The sequence below is a fragment of the Sminthopsis crassicaudata genome, chromosome 3 (genome assembly GCF_048593235.1).
Source record: "Sminthopsis crassicaudata isolate SCR6 chromosome 3, ASM4859323v1, whole genome shotgun sequence".
In the NCBI taxonomy this organism is placed as follows: domain Eukaryota; kingdom Metazoa; phylum Chordata; class Mammalia; order Dasyuromorphia; family Dasyuridae; genus Sminthopsis; species Sminthopsis crassicaudata.
Window position 1 is genome coordinate 454,096,627 of NC_133619.1, and position 24,096 is coordinate 454,120,722.

Here is a 24,096-nt window from a genome sequence, read left to right on the forward strand (position 1 = left end):
GGGTATATGTGTTATAGAATATATTCTCTTAGCTTAGTAGGTAAAGACTACAGAAGAAAGGGAAGGAAAGGAAGAACATTAATCAATACAACTGAGATCAGTGCAGAATTTTCAGGCAATAAAGACCATTTTGTGAGAAGGATGGTTTAGGAGTAATCTTTTCAAGGTTAAAGTGGAACATTCTTAAAGTTTTAGGCTGAATACCTTGTAAAGCACTTATCTCCAAAACAGTTGGGGTAAATGTGCTATTTTCTGTAAGCAGGTCTTCCCCTAGGTGTTTGTATGCTCAATTTCTATGCAAATATTAAGGGTTGGACAAGGATGCCCATAATGTTGTATTTTTGACTTTATAAAATTCAATGAGTGAGGTTTATATTTAATAAAAATTTTGAAAAAAACCATATTGTTTATTTTGGAAATTAAGAATAATTAAGAGAGAACCCAAATTTATTTTCAAAGGGAAGTTAAAAATTTTAAGAAGAAAATTACTGGTAAAAAAAGAAAGACTAGAATAGTATAGATCCCCCAAAGAATAATTGTAATGCTAATAAACACAGATTTTTTTAAAGAAAAGGTGAACTCATAATACCAAATATAAAAATCCAGTCATTTAAAAATACAATAATTTGAATTATTAATATGACCAGAATTATTATTCAAATATCAATTATTGTCTGAAAAATAATTGTAGATATCAGAAGTCCTTCTGAGGAAAAAAAAAACTAAATTATATTTCGCTTGATGTAATGAACAATTATGTAGTGTTAACATGTCAGAACACAATTGTTATGTGACAAACCTCAATAATGTAGAATAATTGTACAATTGGTTGCCAAAAAGTACAGTATGGGCATAAAGAAGTAATTTCAGTGAAAATCTTAATTTTCATCTGTGAAAATTCTATTTAGTATTTATTTGAGTTTCAAAAAGAAAATAAAAGTCAAAATATTAAATATTTAAATTCCAAAAATAACTACTCTAAATCACGTAAAAGAAGAGTTTTCTAGTTATTTAACAGAGGACTAAATGGGCATGCAAATTAGTTTCTATTTATACAGAAACATAAGTGAAGCCTTTACACACTCTTCTTAAAGTTATCAATTAAAAAACATCGAAAGCATAATTTCACAGAGGAATCTGTCATCAAATATGGCTGTCAGGTGACTAATAAAAAGCTCATATCTGGAAGAGGAAAGTATCAGGTTAAAGAGAAAATTCTTATGGCCTCTCAGAAAAACTTAATTCTTAAAAATCTTTTAAGAAGAAAAAGGCTGATAGGAGGTAAAAGAAAATCAAACCCACTGAGGAGGTCCTCCAGATCTATCTATTCATTATTTATAAGTACACTGAATTAAGAAATAAATGTAAAATATGTCCAAGAATTGTATATTATAAACAGCTAGCAAAATAAACTCAAGTAAGACAACTAAAATGAAAAGCTCCAATTTCTATTTCAAAAGATTGTTTTACTTGAGGAATTCAGAATTTGCCAAGTTATTTTTTTTTTGGCTGATCTTTATCAAATGTAAGTGTTCTTTCTTAAGTGAAAGTGATATGGTCAAGTAGGAATATTTAAAAAAACAAAGCTAAGGGATGCACACAGACTGGCATTGGGTCACCCTGTGGTCTGAGAGGATAAATGTATCCAGTCTAGGTAAATAAAAAACCTAAATTATCCTTTTTTTGATATTTCAGGATTATGGAATAAAGAAAGGATACCAAGGATTTCAACATAATTTATTTTAATTAAAGATTGCTCTGCAAGATGAATACCAAAATTAAAGCTAGATCACAAAGCTAGATTGAATAATGAATCTCCCTGAAATGATGACACATTTGTACTATTCAAAGTTGTTTTTTATTGTTTGCCCTTTGTTCTTGAAGAGGACCATAATATTATGGAGGTGATGCTATGACATGCAAATGGATTGGATTTAAGTAAGGGAGGGTTGTGTAAGGTCATTTACCTCACTTTCCCCTAAAGAGTCATTTGGATCCAATGGCAAGATATAGATCAGGATCACTGGAGATGGTCCTTAACTTTCTTAAGTTCAGGTCTTCAACAGGTATGTTAAATATGGTTATTGGTTCCAGCCCAGTGGCAATATGCAGTACAAACTCAAATAATATGACCATTTCAGAGTATTTATTATTCACACTAATAAGGTTCTGGGGCAGCTAAGTGGCACAGTGGATAAAGAAAAGTGGAGTTAGAAAGAGCCATCTTTTTGTAGTCAAATGCACCCTTAGAGACTAGCTGTGTAATCATGGGCAAATCATTTAATCCTGTTTCCCTCAGTTTCCTCATCTATAAAATGAATTGAAGGAGAAAATAGTCAACCACTGTATTATCTTTGCCAAACTTTAACTGGAGTCTTAGAATCACACATGACTGAAAAACGACTGAACAACAATTAGAGGAATCTAGTTTTATTGAGCAAATTTTATAATATGAAAATTGACAAGAGAGTTGTTTTCATGGGTCATTGTATACAAGTGGATTAAAATGCATTACCAAGGACATATGGGATTGTAAAAGGAAGGGAGCTAGTCATATGGTATAAGATATGTATAAAATAAGCACCATATTGATATTACTGAAATATTAAAAGAATAAGAGGTAGGCCTTTAACAGATTGAGCAGATCCTCTTTAGTATTTACAGAGGAATTACACAAGATGGTAGTACATAGACAGATTGTGATTTTCACTATTAGAGGGAGTACCCACATAGATCAGATAATAGATCCAAACAAATGTTCAGGTAAGTATGTAATTTATATGTGTGTGACAACATGATTACTTTATTAGTAGTTTAAGGACATATACACTGAATTTAACAAAATTTTTTTTTTCTATTTTACTTCAGTGTTTATCTTTTCTCTACTATGTGTACTACTGGTAAGAAAATCAAGTTATCATTTGTAGATAGTCAAATTTTGTAATAATAAAGAGACCTCCTATATCTACACTATTGGTTTGAATCTTTTTATCATCAATTTCAATAAACAGTCTTAGAAAGGGAGCTATTATTCTCCCCGTCTCGCAAAACACAAAGACATGGAGAATGTACACAGTGAAAAGAGAAATGCAATGCATCTCTGCCCAGCCACATCTCTACAGAAAAAGTATGTGAAAGAGCTCATCACAAGTTCCTATAGTGATCTAGGAAAGGTCAACAGCAACAGAAAGACCTGAGGACAGATTTTGCCACAGAATTATAAAGCAATTAGTAGCAGAACTGAGCAAAGCTAAGGACTTGTTGAAACTTAGGCATGAAGAATAACCTTATTTTTATTCCTTTATTTTCTTTTGTTTGAGTTTGTGTGTTTCCCTAGGTTGGTTCTTAAGGGATTAAAATTCCAGAAAAGTCTTTTTTTAAATGAAAATAGAAAACTCTGGAAAAGAGACTATATAGTGGCTCAGGTTATTCAAAACACAATTGGAATCTATTTTTTAAAATGAAAATGGAGCCTCAGACTTCCTGGATAAGAGTTTGTCTGATGATCTTCCTTTCCTTATACTTAGAAGCAGTCCTTGTCACTCTGTCTCTAAAGATCACTTAGCTAAATATCACAGGAGAAGGGGACAGCAAGAAGGAATAAAATGCATTGAGTCTGGATTCAGGAGATTGGGATCATCCTCCAGTTTAAATACTAGCTGGGCAATCTTGTATAAGTTACTCCCTTATCTGAACTCAAGTTTCTTCATATAATACTTCAAATAACATTACAGAGATAGGGAAGGAAAATGTTTTATAGTATTCAAAGTGTACATATAAATGTGAAATTATTATTTACATATAGTATTTAGTTCCTTAAAAATTCAGTTCTGATACAATATCCTAGGGGAAGTCCTTCCTTTAAACCTCTACCTCTTAATGTTTTCCCCTACAAGTTATATAAAAATATAAAAATATATTTTGATGTCATATTCCTTCTGAAAAATGTATTCTCCTATAAAGCAGAGACTGTTGGACTGTGGTTGATGCTTTCTCTTATTTTTGTGTTTCCAGTAGATACTAAATAGATCTTTTCTTAATTGAATAGAACTGAATGGTCCATGTACTGATTCCTATTTTAATTCTTAAAGGCACATATTAAAAATGCATATGTCCATCATTTCCTTCTACATTTCTGAAGGTATTTTTTTTTCATTATAAAAATGAGTCAATTATATCTATACTTCCTGGAAAAGCATATGATACTCTGTTTTGAACTGAATTTGGTTTAAGAAAGTGTTCTTAAATTAATTCTGTGACTGCCTAGTGTCACAGCTAAAGCCTAAAAATAATCTTGAGAATTTAGTGTTGAGTTGTATCCTGGAGGTTATTCTAGAATGGTCCAAAAGCAGGTATGGCCCTGAAAATACATAATTAATTGCTAGCATCTGATCTAGATATGTCTTTGACAAAGATAGGCTTTTTTTCCCCTTTGGTTCCCCTCTCAATTAAGATTTACATTCACTCTTCTAGACCCTGTATGTAGACTAAAGAACATGGAGAATTTGCTACAGATATTTTGCTATAGTTTGGGGCCAGAGATGATAAGAATGCTCTATTAGTTTGGGAAAGATTTCATCTGGGCTAGGGCTATGTCATTTTGCATACTGATCATGGAAATGGGTTAATAGTAAAACTAAAAGTACAGGGATACTAGTTGACATGCTTGACCTCATTCATTCTTTTGAGAGTACACTCTGTACTTTGGTGTGGTAGAGAAAATGTTCAGAAAATTGTAAGGAAAAGTTCTAAATCCTTAGTGTTCATTTCAGAGGGAATAGGGAAAAGCGAAAGTTTTTTTTTTAACTTTTTGTGATAATAACATATATTAGAAAAGACCCCAACCAGAAACTAAAAGGGTCTGTAAGGGTTCTACTCTCAGCTCTGCCATTAATTTGATGTACAGCACTTAGCAAGTCTCTTCACTCTTTGGGCTTCAGTTTCCTCCCCTGTAAAATGAAGTTGAAAGACTAGATGATATTTGAAGTGCTTTCCACCTTTAATATTAGGTCATTAAAAATCATTTTTTAAAATTAGATGCTTTAATGCAGACTGATGATATCTTGTGTGCCTGTAGAAACCCAATATTTAGGGCCATTGGAGGTTACTACAAAGGAGAAAAAAACTAATGGTGGTTGAAAAATGTGGGAATTTTATTCACTAAGTGTTGATTTTGGGGAAAAAAGAAATTCAATATTTTTAACATGCATTTTAAAAGATCACACTTATATGGACAGGTAAGATTCTGTTTTCTACGATATTATAAATTACACAAATTATATTCTCAATTGCAATGCCAAAAATCATATAAATAAGCAACATGGGCAGATAATATGAGAAGTTATGTAATCTAGTTTATTTTTATAAGACTTGAAAGAGAAACTATAGTTTTCATAAGTTTTGGAGCTACAAATACAAGCTCTGTGGAGGAATTTCATATTAATATACAATGAACTAAAATATTAAGAATTTCCAAGTAAATTGATAACATCATTGAGAAATTATCAGAACTTTTAATAATCTTAACAAGACTGAATTTTTATAAAGAACCAAAGAAACTAGAAATAAATCATATTGTAATAGGTGGTAGGCATTTTTGAAGTGAGGGCCTTTGCCGTCTATTTTTTCTGGTTAAAAAGCAAAAACAGTATTTTTAATATTTTTGAGGTTCCTTCTTCATAAAGATGTAAATAAGATAGAATCTCATAGAAGTTTTAATCAAAAATCTTTTCAGTTGGGCAGAAAAACAAGAGGTTTAGACCTGCAACTTGGTTGACATGTATATAGAATATTTTTTTAAAATTAATTATTTAACTTTGACTTTAACCACTTAAATCATACCTTTTAAAAACGGGAAAGATCATTGAAAAAATGGATTTTCTAAGAAACATTAATATAAATACATATATATGGAAAAGGTTAATGGAAAATAGGTCTGCTTTTTATATTTATCTAACTACAACTTCTTAACAATACATAAGGTTACAAAGGTGATACAAATCTTTCTAATTTACTATCAAAAGATTTTTTTTCAATGTGAAAGTTTTTTTTTTCCAAATAAGGACATGATAGATTTTTTTTAAGGAAAAAAAAAAGATGCTCGAAGACAAGGACATAGGGTTACAAAAGTAAAAAAAAAATTAAAAGTAGCCGATTTCTTGGGAAGGCAGAGCAAGTTGGTTTATTGTATTATGCACTAGTTTTTTTTTTTTTAAAAATAAATGTGACCTTGATATACTGTGAAAGTCTTTATAAAGTAAAACAGTTAGTACCATTATCCTCATACACTATTGTTTCAGGTACCAAGAATGTTATTTGAATTCTGTGTATGCCTATTTGAGACAGTAACTCTATTCCAGCTGTCAGATGAATGAAGATGCAAAATGTCTTAAAAAGAGCTTAAAAAAAAGTTGATGGATGGAATAAATTTATACTAGCCTAACTTTAGAACCATGTGTCTCCATATGGTGAAATATGCTTTTAACTACTGTAGAAATGGATCCAGAGTACACCCTCACCTCTCTCTCTTGCTGATGTGGAGGTCCTTTTTCAAGCTTTTGTTTCATCCCACATGGACTATTATGCCCTTTTTGCTGGCCTCCCAGTCCCTGCACACACAATTAACAGACTTCAGCTGGTGTAATATGCTGTTGTGGATGCTCAGCCAGGAAACAGAAGGAACATATATGCTTGGAACTAGACCTGGATCAGTTAGGCTGGTTAGCAGACAGATTCCAGATTCCATAAAGCAGCTCAGGATTAGTCTTGTTAAAAACTTGAGTTAAATGAGTTTCCTTACTTCATCCCTTTCCCCTACCCTTCCCCCATTTCTTTTTCAATTTCAAGTTCATTTTTCCAATTAACAAGCATTTATTTTCCATCTCTCCCATCTCCCCTTACCCACCAGAGGGAAAACCCCCAACAAAACTCTTGTAACAAAAGCACATAGTCAAACTAAACTAAACAGATTTTCATATTAAACCATGTTCAAAACTGAGAGTCATATTCGGCAAATTAAGTCCATCACCTCTTTGACAGGAGAGGGGTAACATTTTTCTTCTTAGGTTTTCTGGAATCATAATTTCCATTTCCACTCTGATTGCATTTTTTATTATGTATTAGTTAAGGTAATTGTTATTAAAACTTCTTAGACCCATGGTTTTGTAAATTATTTAAGAAGATAATCAAGGGTATATTAATTTTTTTTCATTTATCAGGCATGGTTGAAACTACTTTTGTTTCACGTTCATTGATCAGTCACAGACCAGCACATAGGCTTGCCGATAGGAAAAATAGTCCATGTACTCACTTCTTTTTGATTGATATATTATTTACCTAACAGAGATCATTTCAAGTATAGGATGTAATGTGTGCTTTCAATTGAAATCTGTGCTTTGATTTTGTTAACCAGTTTTATTTTCTGTGATTTAATTCAAAATATATTTCAATATATGTTCAGATGTAGTAAACCATGTTTGACATGTTAAAGTATGCCTCTTTGTAAGCAATGATGCATTCATTTGGATTTTCTTTTTCTTTCTTTTTCTCTTTCTTTCTTTCCAAATGTGTGAAGAAAAATACTTAAAAGACAGATTAAGAAGAGCCATGCAAATATATGTGCACAAACGTATGTACACATATACCTATAGGTAAATGGATAAATTTTGGTGTTTTGTTCAAGTCTCTGATTTCATTGGTGTAGAGAACAATTGAGGAAGCTCTCTTTGATAGTGCAGACAATCAAGTGTTCTTCCATTTCAAGTCTTAATTACTTGAGAGCACTGAAACATTAAGTTAATTGGCCACACAGCTCCTATATGGCAGAGGCAAATCTTGAAGGCAGAACTACTCATCCATTATGCACCATTGCAGGCATATATGTGTACAACATGAGTACATATGTATACACATATAAATATAAACGTATCTATATTTATATAGTTATATAAAAGGTGGTACCACCCTATGGGGAAACGGTCTAGTCTTCAAACTCTCTTAGATTAAAAAATTTATTATTTTAATTGAATGACATATTTGTTTAATAGCTGAAACCTGATCCATAAATGTGTATATTTGTGGTGTTTTGGGGGGAGTAGCAAAGCATTATATTGTGAATAAAATGCTACTATAGTCTGCAATTAGATAATGAGTTTTGGCTGAGAAATGAAATACTGTTAATTAAAAACAACACATATTAACAAAAATTATTTGGAATATGGCTTGATAACTTTTAGAGGAAAACAAACTTGTTTATATATGCCCCCAAAATAAAAGTGAAAACAAAACCAATAACTTATTTACCTTACTAAAATCAACTGTGCTGTTTTCTCTGCTCACATCATTTTTATTTTCAACACTGGCTGGAGTAGACTGAGGAGAAACAACTTGAGCTGCTAAAAAAAAAAGATCATCATTAAAAATACAAGCAATTACTACTTACATAATTATAGAACTATTAAGAGAAGTGCAAATTACAGGTAACTACATTACTTGTGTATCCTACTGAATTTATGAAATATGTGAGCATGAAAGGTCATTATAGGCATCACTATATTAACAGGCACATTCTCAGACAAAAAGTTGCATATAGAAATGGGAGAACTCAGATGAGATAATAGAAATCTGTTCTCAAAGTAAAAATCTAAATCAAGGTAATATGAAAAAAATTGATATCCTACTTCCAAATTGCATTTAAAGGTCTCTATGTTGAGTTCAGATTACAGTATATTCTGTAGGACAGTTCCTAAAAACAAATGTTAAAAGATCTAGCTATTTAAAAATTTCTAAAAGAAGAAACCAACTCCAGGTGATTAAGAAAAAAGATAAGATTGATAATATTTGAGGGAAATTTTTTGAAAACATTATAACACATTTTCTACTCTTGTGAAATCCACAATGTCCTTGAAGAGAAAGGATTTTTTGACTTTGTCTCTGATGGAACTCTATAGAAAAGAGCATCATGGTGAATTACCTGTATGTTGCAGAATGCCAGGAATTATTTGGTTGATTATTGAATGGAATGAGATTTAATTTCCTCATAAGTCAAATATGTGTTAGCATGGGAAAGAACTCAGTGAAAATGTAGCGATCAATAAATTCTTGAATTGTACTAGAATTTCACCAACCCTCGTAAGGCATAATACTGATACTTTCTTATTAGAGCTGGATTTGGGGTAAAGAGTAGGCTCATACCAAGTTTTTGATGACCAGAAAAGATTCATGAAAAATTCTTTGTAATTATACTTGGAACTTGTGGTGAGCAAGCTAATTTAATAAAGTTGGTCTTTTCCCTTTCTAATTATACTCATATCCTACATCACAAGATGAGCATGACTTAGGGCCCTATTTTTTCTATTTAAGTCAAAAGAGCATAAAAGTCTGAAGCTCATTGTTTGGGAAATATCTCTTTTTTCCTATATTCATAGTCCTTAAATGTGAGGATTGTATTTTTAAAAAAAACATTTATATCATGAAGCCTGCTTCATTTTTCATGGTCCATAGTAAGTACTACATCCATGAAATTGTTTCTAAGTACTCAAATCTACACTAGTTTGAATTTCTCAGGATTATTGTGTTTATCTAGTCTCAGATATCACTATCTTTCAGTTGTCTACTAACCTATACTTATTGTCTGAAAACTGAAAAACTACATTTGAATAACACTGTTAGCAAGATGCATAACCATTTTTACATAGTTACATATCAAACAGTATTCATTTTTTAGGTCAGACACATAATTCCTGAAAATTAAAATGACTAATAAAAATAGAGCTTAAACATTTCTTTAATTTCACTGAATAAAGTGAAAAAAATAGAGCTTTTTAAAGGTTAAAGCTAAAAACAATTTTATTTAGGGTGACACAAGTTTTTCTATTATAATGGGAAGAAGTTCTAATTTTTCATTTGTTTCAAGGAAGAATCTGGAACTTTTCCAAAATGTCAGAATTAAATACAGAAACAATTTCCATTCTCCCATTTCTAGCTGCAGACTTGCAGTTATGAATGTGAACTGTTCATTAGCAGCCATTCAATTTACCATTCTCAAAATTACAACTGCAATTAAAAAAAAAACTTTATGTAATGCATTTTGCCATGAACAGATGTCTTCAATCACCAGTTTCGCATCATTTCTTCTTGTTTTCATGAACAAGAACATTAAATATATTTAAACTTAAATGTACTGAATACTTTTCTATAATAGCACTTTGGATAATGAAGTTTTCATTAATAAATATCTAAGCAAAGCACAGTGCCTTACAGAAAGAAAGCATTTAATAAATATTTGTTGAATTGAATATTTGTTAAATAAATAAGGAATATTCTTTTATAAAAATCTTTATAAAATATAAAAACATTCAAGAAAACTCTATTTTAACTCATCAGAAAACAAACAAGAAGAATTAAAATTATTGCAGAATCAATCATGTATATAATTTTCAATTGTATAGAAAACATTGTTTAAAAAGCCAAAATCTATAGCTACATTAAGTAAACTATGTTTTCATTTTCATATTTCTAACACAGGCTGTTTAATAAACAGCTCTGAAATCACTCAATATGTTTGAATATTTAAGCATATGCATTTTACACATTTTAATTTGCTTTGATATTATTTGCAGATCACTAATTTGTTTTATCCCTGTTCCAGAATTATGAAGTGTGGACAAAGTAATAACTTCATGTCAGTAATTATTGATAAACATTATCACTCATTTCTAGGAAAGGATTTGGAAACTCTTTCTCTTTAAGACAAAGTTTTAGTGGATAGTTACCCTTGGAGACAGGAAGACCTAGGTTGAAGCCCTACCTCTGACAAATATTGGTTCTGTGCTCCTAAATAAGTTATTAAACTTTTTAGTGCTTTAGACAACACTAAGAATAAGTTGCAGAGAAGATGCTGACTTGTGTTGGTGAAGGGATTTTCCTCATCTGGAAAGATGAGGCTCCATACATGTAAAAAGTATTTGCATGTGTTTGTTGTTTGGTCATTTTTCTGTCATGTCTAATTTTTTTTGTGACTCCATTTGGCGTTTTCTTGGCAAAGATACTGGAGTAGTTTGCCATTTCCTTCTCCAGCTCATTTTACAGATGATTAAACTGAGGCAAAAAGGGTTAAGTAACTTGCCTAGAATCACATTGCTAGCAAGTGTCTGAAACCAGATATGAACTTGAGAAGATCTTCCTGACTTCGGACCCGGCACTTTTATCTACTGTATCACCACACTGCCAATATATGCAAATGTAGGTATATGCATATGTATCTCTGTCTCTATATTTATATCTATCTGCCAGAGGTCCCCTAGAAACTTTCAAGAACTTCAAAGATATTTTGGAAGTTTCCAGGAAATTAATCCCTGGGATGGTGGGCTCATTCAGGCTCAGTACATCTCCATATGGACAGATATATATGAATAGGGACATAGCTATGTAGATATATGTATATGTAGTAATGTAGATGGAAGCAAGTTATAATAGCATGCTGTAGGCAATTCTGTTCCTCTTGGATTTGGATTTAAGAAGACCTGGTTTCAAGCAATTTTGGCATTTACTAGTTAGGTGCCCATAGTAGGCAAGTAATTTAACTTAAATGAACCTCAGACAAATATCAAAGACTATAAATGACATACAGATTGTAATAGTAAAGTAAGCCAGAAGATGGGGGCAAAATGATATATTTGTAGTTATTAGGGATCATTTTACACCTTCATTTTTCTGAGTAGGTTATGCTGGAAAATACTTACTAGCTCTAGATTATAATTAAATGCAAATAGACTCCACCCTAAGGGTAGGAGAGGCAGGACAGGTCCTATTGAAGTACTGCCTATCACACACTTCTGGGAAATCTGGGGCTAACTCATTCTTTTGAAGGCTGGGCTTTATAGATTTATAGGTTGAGCTTTCCTCTGAGTCACACAGCTATCTTGCTAGGATCTATTAAATTTAGCCTTAAAAGAAAAATTACAGAGAATAGTGGATAGAGAATGGGCTACAAACACCTTGGTTCAAATCTTAACTCTAAAGTACAGTATCTATATGACTTTGGGCATTTTGCTTCATTTTTCATTGCTCTAGGCAGTGATAACAATGATAAGCAGTAGTATAAGTGCCAATATACGTAGAGAATGGGAGCTTTCTCCTTTATGTATTCCCTAAGCCAATGAAAGCACTGATTCAGGCCCTATTGCTCTATTAAATATAGAAAAACAAATCATTGCAGTGTGTACAGTAATCTAAACCACCACTTACCTTCACGTTTTATTAATGAACCAGGAAATTTATAGTATATTCTCTTTCTAATGAAAAGAGCCTTTCAAACTTTTTAGAGGATATTAAAGCTAGGAATTCTTCTCAAAAGCTATTAGATACAAATTAAAAATTGTTAATATCAGATAGATAGCATGGAAAGGCAATATATCTGAGTAAATAAATAGCTAGACTTGGTGTTAAGAAAACCTTGGTGCTAGTCCCACCATTGATATTTCCTAGCTATGTGACTTTGGGTCCCTTAAATTTTAAATGTCCCTAGAAATTATAAGACTCTAAGATGCTACACTGAGCCCTGTGTTGGTAAAGGAAGTTCTTTTTAGAATATTCCTGTGTCACTGAAGTCACAAATCTAAACCAACATTTTATAAGCAAAACATAAAAAACCTATTTTCTTGATAAGAAAAAAATAAATATTTTTGTTTGTTTCCTTGTTCTTAAAGAAACCATCAGTGGGGTCAGATACATTGCTATATATATATATGTAATGACTTAAAACCAAACTTGGGTTATGGGAGGGACTAAGTATTAGAAATATAATTTAATTAGGGTTATATTTACACTTCTACTGTCAACTGTAATCATTTGCTTGTTTGAACTGAGATCTTTTTAGATTATTTCAGTCATTATGTTCACAAGTGATAATTGGCTTGAATTTTACAATCCTATGTAAAGTAGAGCCATATTTTCTAATGAAAGCCCAAGTCAGTCAATATATAGAGAATAATAGTTTCTGATGAAGCACACCATTTTACATAAGCTAGAAATATTTTTTCCCAGTGAAGTTCAATTCAATTCAACAAACATTTATTGAGCTTTCTACTTATCTGGAAAGCACTGTGAAAGAAGGGGTACAGAAATTAGGAAGACAAAGTCCTTTTCCTCAAGGAGCTTACAATCTAGTACAGAAACAAAAACAAGTAAGTCACTAATTACAATGCATAAAGCAGACTATGACCCTCTAAACAGGACTTAAGCTTGGGATACATAGCTATTTTTTGCGTTTGTGAATATAGTAGCATTTGCTCAAGTTGCTCTTTAATCTTAATGTATACATATGTGGGTATTGGCAAATTTCAAACTTTATGAATGGTAACTATATATACATGGTATATGCATATACACACATAATAAAAGATGAAGAGCATCATATTGCTCTCCACCATGGTTATTAATGTTGACTCTCCCATATTTTTCTTCATATAATCTTTACTATGTCCATTAAAATTTGTATGTATTTTTCATTTCTTCATGTAAACCAGTTATTATAATGTCCAAATATACCTGTTACTGAGGTGTCAGATTACCTTTGAAAACATGGAAGTGAACACACACAAAACTGGCAAAAAAAATGACAGTAGTCATTCATTGACTCTATGCAAAACCTCTAAAGATTAATTAATGTTAGAGTTAAATGAGTTCATAAATTGTAGAAGTTGGTCCCTTGTCCAGTCTAATATACTGCTGTATTCAATATTAACCTTTTAAGTATCATAATGGAGCTGAAGTATAGTATAGTGAATATAATGATTAAAGAAAAGAAATAAAGGGCAAAATTAGCCTTAACCATTAATAACTTTTAATATTCTAATTGACAAGTGATCAGGAGTGTTAAAAATACAAATATCTCAGTAATTTAGGATTATCCATTGCTATTTCTTATATAGTAATACACTCTTTTCTGAACTATTAGAATCAAAGAGAACTGGTTTCTAAATCTATATAATTTGCAACAATGCCTGAACATTCAATGTAAGGTTTTTCGTTAAAATTGCATATTAACAAAATGATCTTATATTGTACCCATTCAATTTAAATGTGTGCATTCTTTTAGAGACATCACATTTTCCTCTCAGTCACTGTATATGATGTACCCTTACAGACAAGAAAGAATCTACACCATCATGAAAAACACACTGTACGATTCAAGAAGAAGAAAATACCCATGTTTTCTGAAGGGAACACTAGAATGGAAATAATGCAGACCAAGAAGGAGTCAAAAGCATTATGTGTGACCAGTGATAATATCATAATGTTTTGAATATCTATACCTCAGGTCATTCCATTGCAATTAAACAATTAAATTCAGCAAACTTTTAATAAGTATCTAATATATGCAAGGCATTGATAACAAATAAAACAGGACACCCAAACAGCTCCTACTTCCAAAGACCTTACATTTTATAAGTATAATACAGAATCAGTAGTGAAAAAAGGGCAAGAGAAATATCAGATTCTATCTTAGGATATTTGAAAAGAAAGTAACCACTAATAGCTGGAGGTCTTAAGGTTGGGCTTCATGGAGAAGGTGACATTTGAATTGATTCTTACAAAATAATAAAGGAAATCTAAGAGGTAGAGTTTGAACAAAACACATTCCAATTATGAGGGATGACTTATCGGAACAACTGCAGAGGCAGCCTTAAAACATGGTCCTATACAAAATAACTTCTACAATATATGAACTCATATAAATCTATAACATTTATAAAAAAAAAAAAAAAAAAAAACTTTTCTTCCTCAATGTACGGATATGTGTTTAAAACAAATGGAAATTTATTTTAAAATGAGTCTAAATAATTTCTAGTTTGTCTATTTGACTAAATACCAACCGTCAGAAGAACATTAAATGACCCAAGTGAATTGCATTATGCTTTCATTACTTCATATATGTGTGCAGTAGAAGGAGACTAGTATGAAGACATGGATGTACATTACTATTGACCTGGAGCCCAAGCTGGATAGGTTTTACACTACCTCAGAAACCTTCAACGAGCATTTAGAGAGTACCCAAAGGATAGGAGATGAGGGAAGTACAAAGATGAGATGAGCCTGTTAGAGACAGACATAAGACAGAGCAAAATAAAGAAATATAAAGATGAATGACAAAATTACATACATGTACAATATACATCTACTCATGGGAACAGGAAATATGAAGAAAGAAAGAGTAAATATTTAGAAAATGTTGATTAGGTGAGCTCTATTTTAATAACATGAAAAGGATGCAAATAACACACCATAGAGGAAAATTAGTAAGCCTGTGAATAATTAATGAAATACAAGAATCAATCCACTAAACACATCATACCAAAATAGAGGCCAAAATCCGGACTATAATCAGAGAAAGACTAAGAAGCCTACCTCAAATTAACAGATTATACAAACAAACATGCTTTTATTTGTTCATTAGTTTTGTGCTGGAATATTGCCAGTCATGTCACCTGAATCTTTATTCAGTAGGGTTTTACTGTTATTCTTGCCAGGTTAATTCTATCAACTGCTCACATTTTTAAAATAAATTTTTTCTTTTAGAATTTCTCCCTAAAATTTTCCCAAATTATTATTCTAACTTCTTCCTGCCCATCAAAAGGCAAAATCAGATTAAGGAATCACTTCCTCTATTTCTTTTTGTGATCTATGATGAGTTTAAGAAACCAGAAAAGAGTACAAATATTGAATGTAGAAAACCATTTTAAGTCTGATAGTGAAACAAAGTATACATGTTTGAGAATCTACAGTGACAAGATAGTTTTCCACAAGTCACTTAATCTCATTACTTCATATTATTTGTTATTTTACTTGGTAGAAGCCTGAATGAACCTAAAGCAGTACATTCATGCTCCATAACCATATTTTCTTCAGTGGCCTATTACTGTCCTGAACATTGTTTCTCTAACTGTGGTTTGGATTCTTTGAGATCTTTTGTAATTCATGCTGGGACTTTAATCAGTGGCACCATTATGGAATTAAGAAGACTAGGGGGGAAAATATATATGTATATACATACACACACACACACACACACACACACACACACACACACACACACACACACACACATATATATATATATATATATATATATACTATATCTTCACATATACTCAAGAGAAATAAATTGAAAATTAGTAAAGAAAGTAGAGAACAGTGAAATGACTACCAAAAAAAATTTATAGGAGCTGGGTCTTAAAAAGAGGGAACAAAATATTCCATTATCAGGGTAATCAGAGGTATATAATGTAATAGAGTTCTAATTCTAACTCCACCTCTTTGAATATGAAATGTGCTAATATACAAGAATTTGTTGTCTGGGTCATCTATGACAAGAAGCCTAGATATAATATAAAAAGCTTATTTTTAGCTAGATACTCTTGGCTTCAAAGGAATAATTCAAATACTTTCAATACATTTATTTTGAGCACTTTTCACCAACACCCTTTCCAGGGTTCTAAAGTCAAAGCCGATATTATTTTTCTATAATTTTTTTCTGTTATTATGCCAAATGCAACTGTCACTTTTTATTGGAACATCAGAATCAGGCATCTAATTCTCACAGTTTTGATGCTTAATGAAAAGTGAAAGTTAAACACAGCATGGTGGCATTAAAAATGCATGGTAAATCCATAGCACTATGACATCTTAGCCCTGTAGAGAATGTGCAGAAAACAAAAGAAAATTGTATGATGCATAAAGCAAGTGGATTAGAAGTTGAGATTCACTACCAAAAGTTGCTAAAAATGCAAAACTGAAAAGTACAAACTCACTCCCTGTCCCCAATCCTGAGATTGTGAACCCCCATAAGATGGAAGTTCACAAAAAGGATGCCTTAGGGGAAATTTACATTCGAACTTTTCTAATGATTAGCATGTTCAGAGGAGGCAAGTAGTTGGAGGAGGGAGAAACAATGTCTATATGTCTCCCTTGTCCTCCTAACATCAGTTGACTTTGGGTAGACTACAACTTATTCTTTTCAGAAGAAGATGAATATCCAGCATAAGGTAAAGACCTTTATTCATACTCTCGGGGGAAATTGGAATAGATCTTAGTGTTTCTAAGAATATTCAACTTAGGAATTTGTCTCCTATAATTTGGAGAAAAAAATTAATCAATCATTTTGCAAGAAACAAATATTGATTTGATATAGGAAGATATAAAAGCCTGAAACTCTGAATAGGTGCACTTGAATCAGACAACTAGGCACTTAAGGCTAATTACCTATTGGATAATGACTCTATTAGCATGCTTGGAATTTCTCTTCTCACAATTAATGCTAACTCAATGCTTGGGGTTGGAGAATCATAGGGAGTGCAGTGAGACAAGCCAGAATCACTTTGGAGGAGGACAATGAGAAGGGAGACTGGTGGAGAGTTTCTGGCAGTTTTGTCCATCCCCTTCACTTCTCCCCCTAAAAATAAGGACTTTTGCTTATCCTGACTCTGGCTGATTCTGAGGCCTCCAGGGAGCTAGCCCAGAACTCACAGGAAGAGGATGTTATTTTCACCCTTTAAAACTGACTTCAGTGATGTGGCCACTAACATCTAAGGACCTAGATTCAAATTCTGGTTTTGTCACTTAGCTGTGGTCTTAAACAAGTCATTAGGTCTCACTTGGTTTCAGTTTTCTTATTAGTAAAATGAGGACTTGGAATAACTATACAAATCTATGATCCAATGAGCTATTGTAAGATGTAGTATGAAATTTGTACTAAAATCTATAAAAATCATGTGTTTTTTCCATTATTCATAGTTTAAAAAAATTTAGAGCCTTTACAATAAATCAAGAACTCCATTAATAAGGTCTTTTGCACTTTGCTGCTTGAAGAGAGTTTTATTTTCCTGAATAGTGAATCTTATTCATGATTTCAGATCCCCACATATACATATAATTATGTAAAGTATGTGGGGGAACAAAACAGAACCACAAAAGGTGTTACAAAGTTCCCAAAGAAAACCATTTCTTATAACACACTGCAAATGCTCCTTAATTGGTTGTTATAAATCATATTAGAAATATTGCTGGCTTCTTACTACCTTAAAATGTGACTTGCTGTGGAGCTACATGAACAAAGATTAAAGCTGGGTGGGTAGAATTATTTTAGAATTATTCTGACTCAAATTCACAGTGGTTATTTAATCTGAAATAGTTTCACCACTAAAATACATGAAATACATGCTGAAACTTCATGTTATAGTAAGAGTTCCAGTAGTTGTAGACTTAGGGCAATATTGACCACCATAACTTTGTCTACAGATGTTAACTGAGTGAGTTGGTTTAGGCAATTAAGGTAAAAAAGATATAATCAGATAAAGCATTATTTTTATTCATTTTATCTACCACCTATTAAAAGCATTATTTTTATTCATTTTATCTACAACCTATCAATCCATTTATTTCTCTTTCTGTTTCTGTCCCTGTCTTTCTTTTTTTCCTTCTATAAGTTAGCAAAAGTTATCCTTAGAAAAATTAATAGATAAACATAATACATTTAGACTACAATATCATTGCCTCTTTAAATAAGCCCTTTACCAACATTGCAACTTCTAAAATAGAAGTTATTGACCATGATAAAAAGCTTCCACCAAAAGGAAAAGATTTACTTTTCAGAAAATTACTTTAGGTCTTACATAGACCAAATTGAAACAGATTCGCTAAAGTTTTTTTTTTTTTCTGTCAGTTCCTTTGACATTATTGTAGACATGACCAAACAGTTAAAAGAGTTAAAATATCCATTTCTGGTTTCTGAAAGTCATCATTCTAAATAGATACTGGCATTACATGCACAATGAAAATATTCTACTTATAATAAGTTATCCTAAGGTCTTTTAAATATAGAAACTCCAATGTTTTAACATTTGTTAGTGGCCATATGTTTCAGAAAGCAAATTTGCAGTCCATCAGTCTATGAATGCCTTATTGGGACATTATGGCAAGGATATGGTTTAAATATACAATGTAGTAAAAAAGAAAAAAAGAAAGTGAAATATTCTCTAAAATTTACAAATGTATGCTTATGTGTCATAACCTACCCATAACACTCCATTTTAAAAATAAAATTTTATGTATAACTTTTGTTTTTACATTACCTACATTTTCTACCATATGCTTCCCAATAACAAATAATAAAAAAGGAAGAAAAAGTTCAGCAAAACTAAGTAACATTTCTTTAAAAATAGTCTGACATTATATTCCACACCTATGGGTACCATGTCTGTAAAGACATGTGGAGAACATTCAGAGAAATGTCTTCTCATTTCTCTTTTTTGAAGACAAGTTTGGCCATAATAATTTTATAATATATTATTTTAGTTGTTTTCTTTTTCTTGTTGTTTTTGGTGTTTTAATTTACAATTTTTGCAGTTATAGTGTACATGATTTTTCTGATTCTGTTTCACTTAGTATCAGCTCATAAAAAAATCTTTCTATGCTTTTCTGTATTCATCTTATTTCTTATAGCACAGTAATATTCCATTAATGTACCACAGTTTGCCCAGTGTTTCCCTAATCAATGAGCATTTACTTTGTTTTCAGGTCTTTCTTTTTCCATCACAAAAAATACTTCTTTAAAGATTTTTGTGTATATGAGGTCTTTTTTCAGTGTTCTCCTTAGAGTATATGCCTAGCAGTAGACTCTTTGAGGCAAAAGATATGGACATTTTAGTCACATAATTTCTTCACATAATTCCAAATTGTCTTTTAGAATAGTTGGACCACCATGCATTAGTGTGCCAGTCTTTTAGCAATTCCTCCAACATTACACAATACTTAATGAATTCTATAAGTATACACAGAAAAATCCATTTCTCAATACAAAGACAATGCCATGGTTCACTTTTTTTTAAAGAGAATAATGTTGCAGGAGATAGACTGCTGGATAGACTACTGGATAGAATACTGTATTCAATAAAGTAGGCTTAAATACTACTTTGATAATTAATAGCTCTGATTCTATCAAACCCCTCCTAGCTTTAGTTTCTTTATCAGTAAAATGGAGATATCTGTAATGCTTACCACATAGAACTGCTGTGAGACTCAAAATAGGTCATGCATCCATGGTGTTTTATAAAATAACAACCATTACAGTGCTATATTAAATCAATTATTTAAAAATCATATAGTTATCAATAAGTAGACTTAGGCAATTTAGAGAACAAGTTCTACATAGTTCAATGGCTTAATTATCTTAATTTATTTGTAAAAGATTTTTTCCTGGATATTTGTGTGTGTGTGTGTATAAATTTCATATATATGTATCACACATGGGTAAGATCAGTAAAAAACATTATGTTTTATATATACATAAAACAAAATCTGTAAAAAAATTTTTGTCTGCACACATTTTAAAAAGGAATTTTTAAAGTTCTTAAGAATGGTTTCTTCACTGCCCCTCTAAAAATGATATACCATCCATACATCCAATAAGCATGTTTTGGTCGTACAGTAGAATTTACAGTGTGAATGCCAACTCACAAAAGGTTTTGGGAAGAAAAACAGAAGGAAATGGTAGGCAGATCATTTATATTCACTCTCACCTTCATTCCATACTCGCTACAACTTCATTTTCCTAAGCAGGAAGATACATGGAAGTAGAAATTCTAAACTACTGCTCCTCCACAATGCTTTAATATTGGAAGGGGAAAAGGAGCAAAGGAAAGCAAAGAGACACATGAGGGATAGCCTGAAGCAAATCATAAGTGGCATAGTATAATTATTGATAACCAGAAACCCAGAAACCAATGACATATAATGATTTTATCATCCAAAAAGGCTTCCCTTTTTAAGGAAAAATGTTCTCCTCCATGTGAATCAGAGATATAAAACTGCAAAGAGTAATGATACTATTCCCAAGATCTAGAGCTATTATTAAAAAAAATATATATATTTTTCTAGGGGGAGGCAGACTGTGGAATGAGCTGTAGACCCTTCATGAGTCTTTTTAGTTATATGATGTGCAATATGAATACTTTGCCCTTTAGCAGCTTGTAAATGACTCCTAAGAAAAGTGTATCCAATTGGCTTTCCTCACACAAGCTTAATAAGAAATTTTATTATGAGGGAATGAAAACTTATTGCACCAATTAAGACAATATATCCCTAGCCTTCAGAATTAACCCTATCAGGCTTTCTTCATACAAGTGCTATATGCATGAATTAGTTGAGATTTTCAGGAAATTAAATCCATTTTTCTATAATAAATACAGTTCAATGTAATTTGTCAAGCATAAGTTAAGGTTTGAAACACAGTGAAAAGACATTTACCATTCTTATCCATGGAGTTCGGTTCTGACTGCTTCTTTCCGATGTCAGCAAAAGATCGAACAATAGGAATCCTATTAGTCAGCTTTTTCTGGTTCTGATGGTGATGCTGTTTCATTAGAGCTTCATGGACTCTGTGGCGGACATCTTCACTGAGTTGTCCAGAGCTTATTTGTTGGTCAAGAACCATGTCTGAAGAGAGACAAGCAACTTTATGAAAAGCCTTAGCCCACCATCATTTATATCATGTGAGGGTAGACTGCAACTTTTGAATTTAAATGAAAACATGCAAAATTATAGCACTCTCATTAAGTTAGGAAGAAATTATTTTAAAATTTCCAGATTTCTTTATCTGCGATGATTTGTCTTCCCTATGTTGAACAATACAGGTTAGACATTTTCACAATATAAGACATATAAGAAATGTTAAAGTGGTGGAATGGTATATGGGATAGGGAACCTGCCTTAAAAGCAAAAATACCTGAATTCAAACCCTGCCTTTAACTCATTCCAGCTGTGTGACCCTTGGCAAGTCATTTAACATCTCATTGTTCTAGCAATTCTCTAAAAGTTTAGGTGACAGATGAGTTGTGGATGTTTCTCTGTTGGAGATATCCAGTCAGAAGTTTTCCATGGTGATGAATCATATTTACAAACCTTACCCCAAATTCCCCATAAAATAGAATTGTTCAATAGCTTTGCAAAGCAAAATGGTGCACTGAGAAAGTACATTTAAATCTCAATCATCCCCATTATTAGCAAGGAGTAAGATAATAAATAAATAAATTATACACATACACATACCTATTTGATTTTGGAGAGTATCATTGTATTTACATTATAATATAGATGTTTGTCATGTTCAATTCACTTCAGATCAAATAGTGAAGTCTCGCTTCAGACCAAATAGTGAAGTCACACTGAAAAAACTTAATTCAAGAGGAAGTGGGAAGCTGTCCAGTTTTCCCAACAATATTGGGATCAATCATCTCTCTCTTGCTGATATCTTAAAATATTCCTGCAGAAGTGTTTGAGTTTAAAAGTTTCAGGGATGGCAAAACAGTTTTAAAATGTGAGGTACCAACAAATCTATGTAATTAAGACATTAATCCTTAGTTTAAATAATGAGTGTTAGAGCAATCAACAAAGGAAGTAAAGTCAGTGGTTTAGATCTGGGGAAAAGGTTTTCTATAGGAAAATTTAATTAAGATACTTTATTGATAATTTTTTAAATTATCATTTTTGGCTCATGTATTGGAGGTGCACCAATGCCTTCTTGGCAGAATATAATAATTGATATATATAGTTAATTCAACAATTGCCTTCATTTTAAAATGTCACTAATTCAATATTGAGTGCTTGCTATGTGTGAGATGCTTATTAAATGGTACTCTGTGCCAGGCATTATACCTGGTTCTGAGAATGAAAAGACAAAGGGAAAAAATCTTATCTTAAGGAATCTGCATTCTAATAGAGAAATAGGACATGTCCTGTAATTTAACTGTTATAATGAATTCCTGGATAAAGAAATTTCCTATATGAATGTTGGTCAGCACCTTCTCTGCAACTGGTAGCCACAGATTCTATTATATTGTGAATTACCCAGGACATTGAGAGATTATGAAACTTGTTTTGATTCATACAGTCAGGATGTGGTAGACTTGAACCCGGTTCTTCCTGGCTCCAAGGCCAACTATTTTTTCACTATTTGTAGCTTTCAGGTGAGATGCAACATGTAAACAGATAAATATATACAATGTAATTTAAGGAAGGAAAAACTGTTAACAACTAGTGGAGAGGAAATGATGTATCAGCTGAGCCTTGAAAAGAAGAATTCCAAAGAGGCTAAAATGAGAAAAAAGGTGCATTCTACATACTAAGGATAACTTAGAGGAAAAACTCCAAAGTGCAGGGGCAAGATATGGATTGGAGAGAAAAACTCTGATATAGATGTTGAATTTCTTGAGAAAGAAAGCTTGGAGGCTGGCAAATCATAATAAGGATAGCTATTGAATGTTAAAGTTTGCCAAACACCTTACAAATAAATATCACATTTTATCCTTGCCACAATTCTGGGAAATAGGTGTGATTATTATCCTTATTTTTACAGATAAGGAAATTAAAGTAGACAAAGTTAAGTTACTTGCTTCTAAGATTGGGTTTGAATTCAAATCTTCCTGATTCCAGATCTAGCACTTACCTAGTATTCCAGCATCTAGTTGCAGCATCTATACCAGATGGTATATATGGATAGAAGGGGTGATGGCAGAGATAGGATATGGAGGGATCATGGAGCATGCTCTCTCTTATTCCTTTTCTATTGTCAGAGACATGAGAGAATAAGGAACAACACTGCAGAAGTTGGCTATGGAGGAACTATTCCAGTATTCTGTGAATAACAGATGCTGGAAAGAATGTGGAAAATAAAAGACTGAAAATAAAGGGAAGTATGTCAATGAGATATTCCAGAGGTCATAATGAACAGGAGAGGAAAAGGACTAGGGAAGGGTAAAATTGAACAGAAGAGAATCCCGAGCTAGCAATAGAACTTTATTGTATTGGGAAATGCAAACTGAATCACTTGAGATAGGAGAAGCAGGAGGTGCCTTAAATATAAGTTGTTTGGTACCTTTATTTTCTGTACCCTATGATGATGATATTAACAGTGTTATTGTATTTCCTTGCTAAGACTATTAAACTGGTGTTGGTAATGACAGAGAGTTATAGGTCTTTAGAAACTGGACTAAACTCACATATACCTAGCTCTCACATTATATATCAAGATGAAAAGGAATA

General features: G+C 32.0%; 1 protein-coding gene across 8 annotated transcripts in view; it reads right to left on the minus strand.

Moving 5' to 3' along the window:
* The window catches only part of SLC4A10 (solute carrier family 4 member 10), a 357,517-nt gene that overhangs the window by 87,024 nt on the left and 246,397 nt on the right, over nt 1-24,096 (minus strand). For 3 of the 8 annotated variants that reach the window (XM_074303276.1, XM_074303274.1, XM_074303277.1), the window contains exons 6-8: nt 21,304-21,492; nt 8,302-8,393; nt 6,519-6,608 (exon numbers count right to left, since the gene is read on the minus strand). In XM_074303276.1, coding sequence (XP_074159377.1) covers nt 6,519-6,608; nt 8,302-8,393; nt 21,304-21,492 — 371 coding nt within the window. The remainder of the gene's footprint in view (nt 1-6,518; nt 6,609-8,301; nt 8,394-21,303; nt 21,493-24,096) is intronic. The other 5 variants (XM_074303280.1, XM_074303281.1, XM_074303278.1 and 2 more) reach the window with 3 other exon arrangements.